General features: G+C 45.0%; 2 protein-coding genes across 3 annotated transcripts in view; one reads left to right on the forward strand and one right to left on the reverse strand.

Moving 5' to 3' along the window:
- Nucleotides 1-2,400: 2,400 nt before the first annotated feature.
- LOC124019049 lies at nucleotides 2,401-7,307 on the reverse strand. The gene is made up of 3 exons (XM_046334407.1): nucleotides 7,273-7,307; nucleotides 4,012-7,115; nucleotides 2,401-3,607 (listed from the first exon to the last, which is right to left on the reverse strand). The coding sequence occupies exons 2-3, from the start codon at nucleotides 6,387-6,389 to the stop codon at nucleotides 2,401-2,403; spliced, it is 3,585 nt and encodes a 1,194-aa protein (XP_046190363.1). The 5' UTR covers nucleotides 6,390-7,115; nucleotides 7,273-7,307.
- Nucleotides 7,308-10,010: 2,703 nt separating this feature from the next.
- LOC124019051 (cadherin-2-like) overlaps nucleotides 10,011-17,591 on the forward strand; it is a 116,835-nt gene continuing 109,254 nt past the window's right edge. Inside the window, exon 1 of one of the 2 annotated variants that reach the window (XM_046334410.1) lies at nucleotides 10,011-10,291. In XM_046334410.1, coding sequence (XP_046190366.1) covers nucleotides 10,244-10,291 — 48 coding nt within the window. In that variant the 5' untranslated portion in view covers nucleotides 10,011-10,243. The remainder of the gene's footprint in view (nucleotides 10,292-17,591) is intronic. The other variant, XM_046334409.1, reaches the window with a different exon arrangement.

Genomic DNA, 17,591 nt, shown 5'->3' on the forward strand with positions numbered 1-17,591 from the left:
GACACCGCTGGTTCTGCTCACACTGCCCTACCCTGTGCTCTGACCTCTTTCTCCCCTCTCTCTCCAGATGAAATCTCGCGTCTTGTGACGGCCGGCCGCCCAACAACCTGCCCGCTTGACCCTATCCCCTCCTCTCTTCTCCAGACCATTTCCGGAGACCTTCTCCCTTACCTCACCTCGCTCATCAACTCATCCCTGACCGCTGGCTACGTCCCTTCCGTCTTCAAGAGAGCGAGAGTTGCACCCCTTCTGAAAAAACCTACACTCGATCCCTCCGATGTCAACAATTACAGACCAGTATCCCTTCTTTCTTTTCTCTCCAAAACTCTTGAACGTGCCGTCCTTGGCCAGCTCTCCCCGCTATCTCTCTCTGAATGACCTTCTTGATCCAAATCAGTCAGGTTTCAAGACTAGTCATTCAACTGAGACTGCTCTCCTCTGTATCACGGAGGCGCTCCGCACTGCTAAAGCTAACTCTCTCTCCTCTGCTCTCATCCTTCTAGATCTATCGGCTGCCTTCGATACTGTGAACCATCAGATCCTCCTCTCCACCCTCTCCGAGTTGGGCATCTCCGGCGCGGCCCACGCTTGGATTTGTCCTACCTGACAGGTCGCTCCTACCAGGTGGCGTGGCGAGAATCTGTCTCCTCACCACGCGCTCTCACCACTGGTGTCCCCCAGGGCTCTGTTCTTGGCCCTCTCCTATTCTCGCTATACACCAAGTCACTTGGCTCTGTCATAACCTCACATGGTCTCTCTTATCATTGCTATGCAGACGACACACAATTAATCTTCTCCTTTCCCCCTTCTGATGACCAGGTGGCGAATCGCATCTCTGCATGTCTGGCAGACATATCAGTGTGGATGACGGATCACCACCTCAAGCTGTACCTCGGCAAGACGGAGCTGCTCTTCCTCCCGGGGAAGGACTGCCCGTTCCATGATCTCGCCATCACGGTTGACAACTCCATTGTGTCCTCCTCCCAGAGCGCCAAGAACCTTGGCGTGATCCTGGACAACACCCTGTCGTTCTCAACCAACATCAAGGCGGTGGCCCGTTCCTGTAGGTTCATGCTCTACAACATCCGCAGAGTACGACCCTGCCTCACACAGGAAGCGGCGCAGGTCCTAATCCAGGCACTTGTCATCTCCCGTCTGGATTACTGCAACTCGCTGTTGGCTGGGCTCCCTGCCTGTGCCATTAAACCCCTTCAACTCATCCAGAACGCCGCAGCCCGTCTGGTGTTCAACCTTCCCAAGTTCTCTCCACGTCACCCCGCTCCTCCGTTCTCTCCACTGGCTTCCAGTTGAAGCTCGCATCCGCTACAAGACCATGCCCTCTTAAGATTTAGATGTAGCTCCCTTCAGTAACCACGAGCTCAACCGTTCCTTGATTTTAACTGGCGGCTTTATTCTGTAGTTTTAGTCAGAATTATCACCTTCCGTGAGAACTATAAAGTAAATGAAAAATACAGTTAAGCACACTCTTACAACCTTATCTTACGAGTGACTTATTAGCTTGGTATAACTCTGAAGTGCTTACATACATAACAGTTTAACCGGCGTTATAACAGGTTCAGATTAACACATGAATAAAGGAACAAATACCTCATTGGCTGCTTATTACAGAAGGGAGGAAATCAAACTTCACACTTATTATTCCTGGCATGAATTCACACTTCATCCTAACATACTCTTCAACGTTTATGAACTACTCCCGATGACATGAAAACTTAGCTAACGCAGCGCAGGATTGCCTTCCCTCCAAAGGTGTGTTGCTACAATAACGATCCCCGTTACAACAGTATTAGCTACGTAGTTCCGCTTGTATTATCATTTCCCCCGCACAGCGGACACATAAACAATTCAAACAAAAGACAACGAGATATCCTGTAAGTCTAACTGTCAGTTACACTCCCACCAATCACCGGTGATTTCTGTGAAAGAGGTCTGCAGGTTTCTTGATCGGCTTCCAGGAGGGTGACTGTCTTATGGATGGGCCTCTCCAGATAGGTGGGTTTGGTGATGCATTTACCTCCCTCATCTAGGGTTGAGTCGCTGATCAGTAACTTGAATCTTCTCACCCGGCCATCCTGTCCCGGGTACACTTCTGTAACCTTTGCCAATTTCCACTGGTTGCGTGGTGCAGTATCATCTTGCAAAATGACAATGTCATTAATCCTTGTGTTTCTTCTGTCCTGTCTGACTCCATTTCCGTCTGTGTTGGAGGTTTAATTGTTCTGAGGTATGAGCACTCTCCATAACCTGAGGTACTAGCGTCGGAGAAGTGATGGAGCTCATAACTCTGCACCTCCTTGAAACTTGATGGCAAGTAGCTTCGTTGGATCCTTACTTCAGACAAGTTTTGTAGACCTTGGAGCCAGAATTCCCACTGGGAACTTAGGTCATCTGGAAGGGGTCATCCCAGTCGATTTTGTCACGACACATCCGCTGCAAGATCTGCTTCCCCACCAGGACAAAGGGTGCCACAAACCCAAGCAGATCATATACAGAGGCTACTGTAGACAACACTCCTCTTCTTGTGAGTGGGCGTTCCTTGACAACTACTCTAAACTGGAACTCGTCTGATGCGACACACCACAGTACACCAAGCGCTCTCTCCATGTGTGGTTCACCCAGAGCCATATCCAGGTCTTTGGCACCCTTGGCACGTTCTTCCTTGGGAATTGTGGCTATAACTTCCTTGCTGTTAGAGATAAACTTGTGCAACCGAAGTTTGCCGATGCTGCAAAGCTCTCTTGCTTCTTTCCCCAGCTGGGCCGCTTCAGCTTCAGACGATACGCTCGTCAACCCATCATCAACATAAAAGTTCCTTTCTATGAACTGGATAGACTTCTCGCTGAAGCTTCCTTGTCCTTCGGCAGCAAGATGTTTGAGACCATAGTTGGCGCAACCAGGAGATGAAGCTGCGCCGAACAAGTGGACCATCATACGATACGCTGAGGGTTGAGACTCTAGATCTCCGTTCTCCCACCAAAGGAACCGTAGATAATCTTGGTCTTCTGCTTTCACATGAAACTGGTGGAACATGCACTCTACGTCACACATGATTGCAACTGGACCCTTACGAAAACGACAAAGGACGCCCAGCAATGTGTTTGTCACCTCTGAACCGGTAAGATGATCATTCAAGGACGTCTCTCGAAACTTAGCTGAGCAGTCAAAGACGACTCGTATCTTCCCAGGCTTTTGTGGGTGATAAACTCCATGGTGCGGGATGTACCATGCTGGATGCTTGTTAATTTCCTCTTTAGAGACCTTCTCAGCATCTCCACAAGCTATAGTCTCTTCCATGAATGCTGTGTAGTCCTTGTAGTACTGCTTGTCTCTCCTTAGCCTCCTTTCCAGGCACTTGAGTCGGTGAACTGCACATGTTTTATTGTTCGGCAGATTGGGTCTTTCTTCCTTAAACGGCAGCGGCATCTCATAATGTCCATTGTCCTTGCGTCTGATGCCCTCTTTCATTTTCTTCAGGAACCGGATATCCTCTTGAGATATGAGGTCCTCTTCTGCAGCTCTCTCGTTGAAGTCAGATTCAAGCGTCTTGATAATGTCCAGTGTTGTGATTACCTCTCTTACATGTGTTCTACAAACATGGTGTACTTGATTTGTGAGGTTGGAAGAAGATTGAAGGCTTGGCATCACCTGTCTAACGATAACCCGATGACTCACTCCAATAGGGTCGCCATAGTCGATACATGGATTTCCATAGCCGACTATGCTCCAGCCAAGATCTGTTCTCTGAGCAAAAGGCTGATTTCCCTTACCAGACACAATTTCTCTTGGAAGGAGAGCCTGGGAGCAGTTGTAGCCAATTAAGAGACCGACATCACAGCTCTGTTGAGGAGCAATCTCCTCTGCAATGTGTTCAAGATGAGACCATGCTCTTGCAGTCTCTGGAGTAGGAATATGATCTCTGTTTGCAGGAATAAACTCTCTCGAGTAGGTCGTTGGCAGAGGGATTTTCTTCTCCAAGTAAAACCCTCTAACCTGCAAACCAGACAGCTTCTGGCAGGCACAGTGGTATTTCTTGAAGCCATTGTAGAGAGTTTCAGTTGGACTGGCTCCTTCCTTGTATTGAGAGCCTTTGTTGTCTCTTCAAGGATAAAAGTGGTGTCACTCTGGGTGTCAAGAAGTGCATACACAAGAACTTCACGATCTGGCTCACTTGTGGTTGACACCCATACTGGAATGATTGTGGAGGTGTGAGTGTTAATGTCCCTTACGACTCTGTTAGATATGGCCTCACTTGACGCTCTTGTCCCCTTATCTCGTGGGGGCTCTGTCTTCCTATCCCTTAACCTTTCTTTACTACGATCTTCGTGCAGGCAGGATGGATGCCTCCTCTGACACGTGTCGCAGGTGTTCCTGTTATCACAATCTTTCGATCGATGCCCAGGCCTTAAACAGCCAAAGCACAATTTATTCTCTTGAACAAACTTCTGTCGCTCTGCGGCGGGCTTATCCATGAACTTCCAGCATTTGTGGAGACTGTGACCTGACTTCTCACAGAAGACACAACTAGTAACAGTATCTTTCTCATCAGAGTTAGTTGCTAATACCCTTGCTCCGGGGTTTTGAATCCTTGGCATCTTAAGTTTCCCATCTTCACTTGGTTTCAAAGCATGAAGGGATGTTACAGGATTGCAAGCAATCTTGGCTTCTCTCGTGAGAAACTTCACAAACTGACTGAAGCTAGGAAAGATCTCCGTTTCTTCTAAGATGTCTGTGACCTTTCTATTCCATCTTGAAGTTAGCCAATCTGGAAGTTTAGCGAGGATCTTTTGGTTTTCATTACAGTCATTAAGCACCTCCAGGCCCTTATTCTGAGACATAGCAGCTTCACAGCTGCGAAGAAAGTCTACAAGGTCTCTAAGTTCAAGACTGTCCTTGGATCCTATCGTAGGCCATGCATTGAGCTTATCTCTGAAAGACTTGGCGATGAAGAATTTGTTTCCGTACCTTTCTTCAAGAATGGTCCAAGCAGCATGGTAGGCTGATTCTGTTCCTAACATAAAGTAACTTTCGATGGCTTTCTTGGCAGGCCCACCGACATATTTTCTTAAGTAATATATCTTCTCAGTTGTTGGTATGTTCTTCCTGTCTATCAGAGTCTGAAAAGAGACCTTCCAGTCAGTGTACGAGAGAGGCTCTCCATTGAATGTTACTGGTTCTGGTATGGGGAGGCGGCTTTCACTGATTGATTCCGCTAGTAACCTGAACATGGTCTTGGTGCCATCTTCTTGCTGTGTGCTTGTCACAACATGTTGTGGTGAGAGACTGTGAAATGAGCCACTTCTGTGCGTGACTTCTTTCACAGATTTGCAGTTAGAGAGTAGTTCTCTCTTTTCGTCCTCTGAGTTTTCATCTTGCTCATACACTTGCATTCGCGCCTTGGCAGCATTTAGTTTCTTGAGCACTTCTAGGCGCTCTAACTCTCTACGCTTGTCTTCTAGTGTCCTTCGTCTGGCAGCATTTTCTACCTCTAACTTGACTCGCAGCCTAGCTTCTTCTAAGCTGCGTTTCACAGCCTCAGCTTCTTGCTCCGCTGTCCTCTTCTTATCTTCATCTTCGAGTCGCTGAAGCTCTTCTAGTTGGCGTTCTTGCTTAACCATTACTTCTAAAGCTGCTTGATTAGCAGCAACTTCCGCCGCAGCCTCTTGTCTCTTGACAGATGACACGCTTGAGCGTCTGGAGTTGACCTTTGAGTTGCTTTGAGACTGGGAGGAAGCACTTGAGGGCTGATAGTTGAGACTTGACTTATGTGAGAGTTCAGACATGCACAAGGAATTGCTGTCCTTCCAGTGCAACTCTATCTGGTTACTTTGACCTTCTTCCCTGCCTTTTAAATGACACCTTACAGTCTTGATAATAGACATTGTAACTGCTTCACAAGTATCAACTCTGCGTCGTATATCGTTGTCGGGAATGTCGATTTGACGCAAATTTACGTAGACAAGGTTTAGCTCTGTAGAGGTATGGCTAATCTTGTTTAAGAGGTCTTCTAGTAGGTCTTCAGAGCAACAGCCTGTCAGTGACAGTTTTGCTTCCTTTACCAGAGCCTTCCACTTCTCATAGCTGACCCTGAAACGATGTTCGAGCTGTCTCCACCTTTCGTCGCGCAGTTCTCTGCCCTTTTCAGTTAACCTGCGGACCCTCTCACCTTTTCGTGGCTCTTGTTGTGCTATCTCATTAGCAGCCTCTGTATCATCATTCACTGGCCGAAGTGACTCCACACCAGTCTGGGCCTCTTCCTGCTGTTCTGTTTGTTCTGATGAAGGCTCAAAGTTTGCGAGGTGTTGCTGCAGCTGCTCAACTTGACCCACCCCATCTCTATCACCTTTAGTGAAACTACCTCTTTCTGACATTCTAAATCAAGTCAAATCAATTCTAGCTAAGGTTTGGATAAGTGAGTAGGTAATTTATACTCTAATTCACTGTAATTTAAAACTCAGTACGTGGTATAAACATGTATAATGCTTGTAACAAAGGCTTGAACAAACACCTTACCAAACAATTACACTATTAACTTACATGTGAATATATAATTAATAGGTGTACGCTGACCCTTAATGTTTGTGACTATATATATATTTTTAGTAAGTATCAAATAATATTTTTCAGTAATACACATACCAGTGATACATTAAGATAGAAAGAGCAAATGCATAATACCAGAGTATTTATGAAATAGACAACTATCTCCAGTCCTTACGAATTGTAATCTTAAAGTCTCTTATTAGCTGTTCACAAGGCTAGGACCACCTTCAAACACCTTGACTTGTACTTGCGTGTCTGACTTTCCTGTTAGTCTTGACCTTATGTTGCCTCACGATGCTTCCTTATGTGGAGATTTTCTTCTTAGTTTGCAGGTAGGTGCAAAACTCTTATCTGGCAGATGACAGGGTCTACCAGGATTTGGGAATCTTGTAGACGTTTTACAGCTGGATGTGATTCTTCTTTCTCTCTTGCTCGTGAAGAGCATTGAGTTCTCACTGTAGCTCCCTTCAGTAACCACGAGCTCAACCGTTCCTTGATTTTAACTGGCGGCTTTATTCTGTAGTTTTAGTCAGAATTATCACCTTCCGTGAGAACTATAAAGTAAATGAAAAATACAGTTAAGCACACTCTTACAACCTTATCTTACGAGTGACTTATTAGCTTGGTATAACTCTGAAGTGCTTACATACATAACAGTTTAACCGGCGTTATAACAGGTTCAGATTAACACATGAATAAAGGAACAAATACCTCATTGGCTGCTTATTACAGAAGGGAGGAAATCAAACTTCACACTTATTATTCCTGGCATGAATTCACACTTCATCCTAACATACTCTTCAACGTTTATGAACTACTCCCGATGACATGAAAACTTAGCTAACGCAGCGCAGGATTGCCTTCCCTCCAAAGGTGTGTTGCTACAATAACGATCCCCGTTACAACAGTATTAGCTACGTAGTTCCGCTTGTATTATCATTTCCCCCCGCACAGCGGACACATAAACAATTCAAACAAAAGACAACGAGATATCCTGTAAGTCTAACTGTCAGTTACATTAGATGCACTATTGTAAAGTGACTGTTCCACTGGATGTCATAAGGTGAATGCACCAATTTGTAAGTCGCTCTGGATAAGAGCGTCTGCTAAATGACTTAAATGTCTTAAATGTAAAGTGCATGTAGGCAACGGAGAGAAAAAACAATGGTGCAGTTGAGGCCATGAGGTGGGGCATGGTTTATAAATCTAGATAGCTGGTGTCAAAATTTGACCGTAGGGTGTTAGCAAATATCATTTAAAGTTTACCCTGTTCATCTATGGCAAAGAAACGCATATGTTTATTGATGGAACAAATGACAAGCTTTGTTATGCACATGCGCTGTATGAGCCTTATACCTGTACATTTCCACTGTCTGTTTCTCTGATGTAAGAAGAAGCCAGTGTTTTTCCTCTCTTGTTTCTGAGTAACTTAGTCACGTTGCCAAAGACAAAGGGATGTCTGAGAGTGAGTTATCCATCCAGTTATTTTCAGATCTTTCAAGGGCACAGCTGTGTGGACATATGAAGAGAACAGAGGCTAGCTTGAGCAGCAGTGACAATTCTAATGCAGAAAGGGGTAACAAAACTGTCCCGGACCCACCTGGCCACGGAGTACTCACAAACAGTTGGTAGGTGTGTTCAGTGTGAGTGCCTCTGTGGGGGCAGGATTTCGTCTATGGATGGATTCTATCATGAGGAGGCAACCGTGAACAGTTGTCTGAAGAAAGTCCTTCTGTTCTGAGTGTGTTGTCAGGGTCATGATGAGGCTTATAGAGAAGAGAGTGAGATGGAGAGAGAGAAGGAGAGAGAGATAGGTGGAGAGAGAGAGAGTAAAGGCATATAGAGAAAGCAAAAGCCAGAGGGAGAAAGATAGAGGAAGGTTCAGAGAGAGAAGGAAGAGAGAGAGAGAGTCTAGAGGTGTGCAGGTGGAGTGTAGTGATCAGCGTTGGGCTTTGACTCCACTTAGTGGAACTGCAAAGCTTTTCGCTTCACTGAGGCACGGCATGAAAACACACACACACACAAAAAATTAGCCTACAAATAACAAACATACACCTGCAATGTCTTTGCAATCCCAGGACAATTAGTGTGTGTGTGTGAGTGTGTGTGTATGTGAGAGAGAGAGAAATTGCAAGTATGAAGCAATGAGTGTGTGTGTGTACGTACTGGCTGCATCACCAATCCTGTTAGTGGCCAACTGGCCAGGATGGCATGCAATGTCTCACCATTGTTGAGTCCAGCTCCTGTTTCCGACATCTGCTCACTTCATCCTTGCCCATCTCTCAGCCTGCAGTATAATCCTAGTGCACTAAAAAGCTCCAGTAATTCGCTTTATCGCTCTCAGCACTTATCCTAAGACTTAACCCTTACCCTAACCCTTATTCTAAACCTAACCATAACCTTATCAAGCAGTTGCTTATCAACAGATAGTTTGTTAATAGCATGAGCATCTACAGATGGAAAATCCGGACTATCCAAATAAAGTGTGACCGAAAAAGGCCTAAATGGGGGGCGACAGGTAGCCTAGTGGTTAGTGTTGAGCCAGTAACCGAAAGGTTGCTGGATCGAATCCCTGAGATGACAAGGTAAAATTCTGTCTTTCTGCCCCTGAACAAGGCAGTTAACCCATTGTTCCTCGGTAGACTGTCATTGTAAATAAGAATTTGTTCTTAACTGACTTGCCTAGTTAAACATGCAAATGGCCTCAATGGTGCTGCCTGTGCGCTCAGATAAAATGCCATAGTGGGACAGATACAAAGAAGAGTTCTCTATGGCGTTACCAGAGTTGATTTGCTGTCTAGTTAGTTGGGTTAGGCGCCTTTCCTTCTAACTAATATAATCCCTCACTCTGCATGTCCGTTGCAAACATCTTGTTTTGCCTCCTCACTGAAGAGCCAGGTCACCTGTGATACAAGTCAGTATTAGATGTCCATCCATGTCTGAGGACATCGGGAGATGATGTGGATACCGGCCACTAGGGGCAACAGTGAGAGCTGTTACCTTTAAGTAGGTTTCAGTATTGCTAGACTAACCCTTTACTTTAACCCTTATTTTAACCATTAAGAGTTAATGCCTAATCTTAAAATTTTGGAGTTAATGCCTAAACTTAACCTTAAACACTTCTAAATGTGATGAATGTCTAATTGTGACATGAGACTGTGAGAGCTCCAAGAGCGCCACTTCACATGGTCATTCATTGGCCTCATTTTTTACTGCTCAAACATAGGCTGTCATTGTTTCACATCAAAAGACAATTCCTATACCCAACTCCCTCCTCCAACCATGTTTACCCCTCCAAGAGTTGTGTAGGGTAGGACTAATTTGGTTGTACAGGAGGGGCGTGGTCTGTCATTCTCTGCAGGAAGAGAAGAGGAGAGAGACAGGGCGAAGAGGGAGAGAAAATGATCTTTGTGTGATTCCTGCCATATCTGATGTTATCCGGTAGGTAGAGACACTGAGGCCCGTGTTGTCGGTCGGTCCGACTGGTAGCCAGTTAAGTCATTCAGCCTCAGTACCAGACAGAGTGCACTCCGCTCAGCAGCACAGCACAGAACTGGGACGGCGAGGAGAGAGACGAGGCTGCTACATGCTGCAGCTGCTCGTTTACTAGTGAACATTCTCGCATTGATCCGCGAAGTGAGATTGGGGCTTTTCCCAACACATTCGAAGGAGGGATTTAATCATGTTTCGAACCTTAGTCGCGCTGCTGATGCGACTGGCAGCTGTGCAGGTAGGCTACGAAACCGTTTCTTCGGTTTGGTATAGTGGTGGGGTTGGTTGGCTATGGGACAGGGGTCTGAGTGACGGCTTGGTTTTTGCTCTATGATGATGGTCAACTCACTAAGGGAGACCGGGGTTGGTTGTCACAAGTATTAATCTCATTTGTATTTCTCAGCACCAGTATTATTTACAGTATTATTTTCAATATTAAGAGAAAGACCAAGGTCTAGGGTTGAAATGAGGACCCTTTTTATATTCCAAAGAAGAGTTATAAGCCACCAAACATTCAGTCCACTTGTGACAACCAGTTACCAGCCCTATTGCAGGGTTGGATGTCACATCAACAGCCCCATCGTGGGGTTGGATGACACACAGTATGGGGTTGGTTGTCACAATATTTGCTAGTAGCTTATTCCTTTTGTAACATGAAATTAAGCAATATTGCATACAGTCTTATAAATAGCCGAGCCTTTGTTTGATGGAACGATATTCCTAACAAAATTAAGCATTTACTCCGTTAGAATAACATTACGTTTTTTTGTAAATTTGTGTGTGCCCATAATTATTCAAGGATACTCCCATAATTCAAACATTTACGAGTAAAATACCAATAATTTCCTTTTTACTTTCACCTATGAAAAACACAAATTCTCCTCACCTCAAATGTTTTGTCATGTTGACATGAGTTGACCAGGTGGATGAGTTATTTCAAAGAATTCACACTTTTGAACCAAATATTACACCATGCCATTTAGATTGGGAGTAATTAACGCTGTGACAACCAACCATTGAGACAACCTACTCGGCGTAAGTCTGCAGGATATGACTGCATTCATTTCCTTCTACATTGCCTACATATTAGGCTGTTGGTTTATATTGATTTTAAACTACACTCTTAGAATTAAAGGTGCTAAGTAGAACTGAACAGTGCTGGGTAGAACCCTCTTTGCAGGGATCTGCAAAGAACCCCCTGTATATGGTTCTGCCTCGAACCCTCTATGTAGGGTTCTACCAAGAACCATTTTTATCATCTAAAGGTTCGTCCTAGAAGCATCTATGAAGGGATCTACCTTGAACCCAGCCAGAGTTAATATATCCAACAAGTGGAATTGTTAGTCATCCACAACCTGCATTCAGAATGACTGCCGGGGTCGGGAATGTACAATATTGAGACTATCTCAATCATGTAAACTGTAACAACCATTTCAGTAACGGGTGCAATAAATCCAACAGATTGTTTAGAAAACTGTATGCTATTTATCTTTGTGTAGCATAAAATGTATTAACTACTCAATTTACGTTTAAAAAAACACACATATATTACAGTAAACCGAACAATTCTGAAAATCTCCCAGCAATAGAGCATGCTGTGAAATATTACACAAGGTTCTATGTAGAACCCTTCTTGCCTTCCAAAGTATCCTTCTTGCCTTCCAAAGAATCATCAGAGAACCCTTTCTTCCAAAACGGGTTCATAGGATGTTAAAAAGGTTCTAGGTAGATCCCTCTCCCTCTGCAAAGAACCCTTTTACAACCCTTTTTTCTAAGGGTGTATGCATTAGGATCTTGCTCAAATGTAGGCTAATTGTGCATTCCATTTTGATAAAATGAATTTGTTTTTCAACATGAATATCTGAGTTTCGGTCTGGCACACAAATTAGCAGTCATAGCCGCTACAGTAGCCTGCACTTTGTTTAAACTGCAGCTCTCCTATGTTATTTCTTTACTGAATTGCCCATTGATTTGCCTAATCACACTGCACATTTGACGGGCAATAGCTTACTCGGTGAAGGGAATTGTTGTCGTTTTGGAAGTATTCCCAATAGCCTCTTAGGGACCGTTTAGTTTACGCTCTGCTCTGTATTCACCCATGATTCATAGCGGTCGTTAACTGTAGGCTTGATCTGTAACCTAGGCTATGCAGGCTGGGACAGGTGTAGAAAGGTTGACTTTTCTAGCCTATGCGATGCCGTTATGGCTATTTGAGACGATACCGTTAATATTGTGTACTGCAGACAGGTCACAAGGCTGAAGTTGCGCCCGTGCACTAAATCGGATGTGTATTGAGAGATACACTATAACCTAATTTGATTCAGCCCTAACCTAGACACTAAGAAAATAGGGTTAATCAAGAGTTCTTTGGGAATGGTGATGGTTCTATGTGGAACCATAAATTACTCGAGGATCTCTTTGCAGTTCCCAAAAGGCTCATTTACATTTTTTGGGGACGTAGCGTATGGTTCTTTTTGTGCAATGGTGAGCGAGAGTGCCATTCCAGTTTATCTAATCTGTTGTGTTATGCCAGTACAACATGTTATAGATGACTATGGCTGGTAGCATTGTTTTGTGAAAGACTCATCTATGGCCTTGTCAGTGGTCAATTTGTCTTCTCAGCAACATCTAGTGGCTACAGTGCTATCACACCTGAGTCAACTTGTCAATTAACACAATCATAACACAATCATAACACTCATGGAATTTTAAAGGTCCTGAACAGTCAATCTGATTCCCATGTAAAATATCCTTTTGAGTGACTTAAATATCACCCATAATATTTTTGGGGGATAGAAATGCTCAAAATGTAAGATACTTACTTTCTTATCATGGCTAACTACCAATACATTTTAAAAGACAGGCTGAGTGGGCGGGAAGCTTATATTAATTTATTCACTTTGACTGATTCCTCTTTGTAAGGCCTATGTTAAGAAACTTGGGTGCAGTGTTGCAGTAGAATGTTGTTTTTATACATCTCCCATTTGGTGTGTCTTTCGTGATGTGGCACTGACAGATGTGTTGACATGACAACTGCGTCAGAGTTTTGAATCTCCCCCCCACACTGTTGTTCCATGCTGACTGAAGACCTAGCTAGCCAGTAACTAGCTAACACCAGACACACATGAAAGGAGAAACATATGCATGTATTTGCCATAGGTTAATATTGTAATCTTTGAATTATACTTGCTGACACCATACAGTCAATTTATGGCACCAGTAGAGTAACTATCCATCTACTTAAACCACACCCCTATGCATACATGCCTTTTCCGATGTCAGTTAGAAGGCGGTACTTATTTAAATTAAGTAAGAGAATGTCACGCTACCGTTGGTGTATTAAAACGAGAGAGTTATGGTGACGTCACCCTGTCCCCTTAATAATCCCGCCTCCTGAATCCAAGTGTTTGACACGGGGAGGGGACCAGTAACTTCATGATCAAACTTTAGGTCAAGCACACTTTTACACTCATCACACACACCTTTTGACTGGAAGGAGAGCGAGTGCACATATTTGTTTGACAGTGAATTGTTTTTCACAGGATGTTATATTTAACAGGCTACAGTCTTTAATCCCTTTAATCTTTTTGGTTGTTGTATTGGCTGTATTTACCAACGGTCTGTATAGGTCCAGAAAAATACATCAGTTATTGTCTATTTTTATTATTATATTTTTGCTCTGCCTGAAATTGCTGTCTCTGCGCCACGGATGTATTTCCTATGTCTCTTCCCACGGAGGCTTCCCCAATTCAGGGTAAAAAGCAAGCATCTCATGCACTGCAGGAGCTGTACTTATACTACGCTCTCTTCTGGAACAATGTGGACCAACCAGAATTCCGATGTTTACTCGCAGAGGACCATAGGGAAGAAGCGGCTACTATTAAGAAAACAAATTCAAAACTTGCCTAATCTACTTGGGAAAGTACCCCCGCCTACCTTCTCCTTCTCTACACCACAGCCTGGACGCCATTCCGAGGTGTTGAGAGTATCACCACCATGTCAACACTCCTTGACTTAATAGCCAATGCTTTCCAGGGACACCTTCCCGAAGAAGTCTCCCACTCCCCTGGGAAATGGAGCAGGACCGTTACCTCTGGTGGATTTAGCGGATTATACTGTCTGCAATCCTGCTGCCCAACCATGGAAGCATGTCACCCGCCGTAGGCCAAACGGAGGGAAGTGGCTTGTGGCTAGTGGGGCTTCTTTGGTGTTCGGAAGCTCAACCCAAATCCAATTGTTCAACAGCTTCGCCGTCTTGGCTATGGAGATTCTCGCGCCTTCGTCCCTATCCACCCTCCTTCCCAGGGAGATTCTGCCTCGGACTAGGATTCTCCAAGTTCCCGAGAGGGACTCTGCCCCAGACTCAGATCCGCTCACCGTCAAAAACATTGTGCTATCCTGGGGCTTGGTTACAAGACAATAATAAGCTGCTTCCTACCATTTTACACCAGAACATGGGAGCTGTCGCTATAGTAATCCATGTGGGATCTGTCATTTAGCAGACGCTCTTATCAGAAGCGACTTACAAATTGGTGCATTCACCTTATGACATCCAGTGGGACAGTCACTTAACAATAGTGCATCTAAAACTTAGGGGTGGGGTGAGAGGGATTACTTAACCTATCCTAGGTATTCCTTAAAGAGGTGGGGTTTCAGGTGTCTCCGGAAGGTGGTGATTGACTCCGCTGTCCTGGCGTCGTGAGGGAGTTTGTTCCACCATTGGGGGCCAGGGCAGCGAACAGTTTTGACTGGGCTGAGCGGGAGCTGTACTTCCTCAGTGGTAGGGAGGCGAGCAGGCCAGAGGTGGATGAACGCAGTGCCCTTGTTTGGGTGTAGGGCCTGATCAGAGCCTGGAGGTACTGAGGTGCCGTTCCCCTCACAGCTCCGTAGGCAAGCACCATGGTCTTGTAGCGGATGCGAGCTTCAACTGGAAGCCAGTGGAGAGAACGGAGGAGCGGGGTGACGTGAGAGAACTTGGGAAGGTTGAACACCAGACGGGCTGCGGCGTTCTGGATGAGTTGAAGGGGTTTAATGGCACAGGCAGGAGCCCAGCCAACAGCGAGTTGCAGTAATCCAGACGGGAGATGACAAGTGCCTGGATTAGGACCTGCGCCGCTTCCTGTGTGAGGCAGGGTCGTACTCTGCGGATGTTGTAGAGCATGAACCTACAGGAACGGGCCACCGCCTTGATGTTAGTTGAGAACGACAGGGTGTTGTCCAGGATCACGCCAAGGTTCTTGGCGCTCTGGGAGGAGGACACAATGGAGTTGTCAACCGTGATGGCGAGATCATGGAACGGGCAGTCCTTCCCGGGAGGAAGAGCAGCTCCGTCTTGCCGAGGTTCAGCTTGAGGTGGTGATCCGTCATCCACACTGATATGTCTGCCAGACATGCAGAGATGCGATTCGCCACCTGGTCATCAGAAGGGGGAAAGGAGAAGATTAATTGTGTGTCGTCTGCATAGCAATGATAAGAGAGACCATGTGAGGTTATGACAGAGCCAAGTGACTTGGTGTATAGCGAGAATAGGAGAGGGCCAAGAACTCGCCACGCCACCTGGTAGGAGCGACCTGTCAGGTAGGACGCAATCCAAGCGTGGGCCGCGCCGGCGATGCCCAACTCGGAGAGGGTGGAGAGGAGGATCTGATGGTTCACAGTATCGAAGGCAGCCGATAGATCTAGAAGGATGAGAGCAGAGGAGAGAGAGTTAGCTTTAGCGGTGCGGAGCGCCTCCGTGATACAGAGGAGAGCAGTCTCAGTTGAATGACTAGTCTTGAAACCTGACTGATTTGGATCAAGAAGGTCATTAACCCTCATTGACTCTTGTTTTAGTCCACTTCCTCGCTCAAAGCATAGGCACAATGGTACAGTTCTAGACCATCTTTTATCTATACCATTTCAAACTAGCCCTATTGTATTTTCAAGTAAGGGGTTATCAATTGAGCATAGTATGCTTGTATTAGAGACTCCATCTGATCTGAAATCTTGCAGCTGTGGCATTGAACTGATTCATGTAAATGCCAGCAGTTTGATCTCAAAAATGTATTTTATTATAGCTCCTGCCTCTCAAACCATATTTACAACCAACAAGTGCTCTTAGCCAATTGTCTGACTTGTTATCTGACTATGCTAAATCTGATTTATTCATTTTGGTTGATCTTAATCAGGATTAGTTGGATTAGATGATTGAGCTAAATCTAACTCAGTTGATAACTGAATCAGTCCGCCTTTTAAACACCCTGAAAAATCTACTCTTTTAGATATGATTTTGACAAATGCCCCTCACAAGTATACAACCAATGGAATATTTGCTAATGAGTTCAAATCAAATCAAATCAAATCAAATTTTATTTGTCACATACACATGGTTAGCAGATGTTAATGCGAGTGTGGCGAAATGCTTGTGCTTCTAGTTCCGACAATGCAGTGATAACCAACAAGTAATCTAACTAACAATTCCAAAACTACTGTCTTATACACAGTGTAAGGGGATAAGGAACATGTACATAAGGATATATGAATGAGTGATGGTATAGAGCAGCATACAGTAGATGGTATCGAGTACAGTATATACATATGAGATGAGTGTGTAGACAAAGTAAACAAAGTGGCATAGTTAAAGTGGCTAGTGATACATGTGTTACATAAGGATGCAGTCGATGATGTAGAGTACAGTATATACATATGCATATGAGATGAATAATGTAGGGTAAGTAACATTATATAAGGTAGCATTGTTTAAAGTGGCTAGTGATATATTTACATAATTTCCCATCAATTCCCATTATTAAAATGGCTGGAGTTGGGTCAGTGTCAATGACAGTGTGTTGGCAGCAGCCACTCAATGTTAGTGGTGGCTGTTTAACAGTCTGATGGCCTTGAGATAGAAGCTGTTTTTCAGTCTCTCGGTCCCAGCTTTGATGCACCTGTACTGACCTCGCCTTCTGGATGATAGCGGGGTGAACAGGCAGTGGTTCGGGTGGTTGATGTCCTTGATGATCTTTATGGCCTTCCTGTAACAACGGGTGGTGTAGGTGTCCTGGAGGGCAGGTAGTTTGCCCCCGGTGATGCGTTGTGCAGTCCTCACTACCCTCTGGAGAGCCTTACGGTTGAGGGCGGAGCAGTTGCCGTACCAGGCGGTGATACAGCCCACCAGGATGCTCTCGATTGTGCATCTGTAGAAGTTTGTGAGTGCTTTTGGTGACAAGCCGAATTTCTTCAGCCTCCTGAGGTTGAATAGGCGCTGCTGCGCCTTCTTCACGACGCTGTCAGTGTGAGTGGACCAATTCAGTTTGTCTGTGATGTGTATGCCGAGGAACTTAAAACTAGCTACCCTCTCCACTACTGTTCCATCGATGTGGATAGGGGGGTGTTCCCTCTGCTGTTTCCTGAAGTCCACAATCATCTCCTTAGTTTTGTTGACGTTGAGTGTGAGGTTATTTTCCTGACACCACACTCCGAGGGCCCTCACCTCCTCCCTGTAGGCCGTCTCGTCGTTGTTGGTAATCAAGCCTACCACTGTTGTGTCGTCCGCAAAC

This window comes from Oncorhynchus gorbuscha, unplaced genomic scaffold, assembly GCF_021184085.1.
Source record: "Oncorhynchus gorbuscha isolate QuinsamMale2020 ecotype Even-year unplaced genomic scaffold, OgorEven_v1.0 Un_scaffold_618, whole genome shotgun sequence".
Lineage (NCBI taxonomy): Eukaryota > Metazoa > Chordata > Actinopteri > Salmoniformes > Salmonidae > Oncorhynchus > Oncorhynchus gorbuscha.

What these genes read in the sequence shown, in the direction of transcription:
- LOC124019049 (XM_046334407.1), bottom strand. Translation starts at nt 6,389, where the DNA reads ATGTCAGAAAGAGGTAGTTTCACTAAAGGTGATAGAGATGGGGTGGGT. An exon ending in AGAAGCTGTCTGGTTTGCAG is followed by an intron (nt 3,608 to 4,011) that starts GTTAGAGGGTTT and finishes CCATGTTTGTAG; the next exon opens with AACACATGTAAGAGAGGTAA.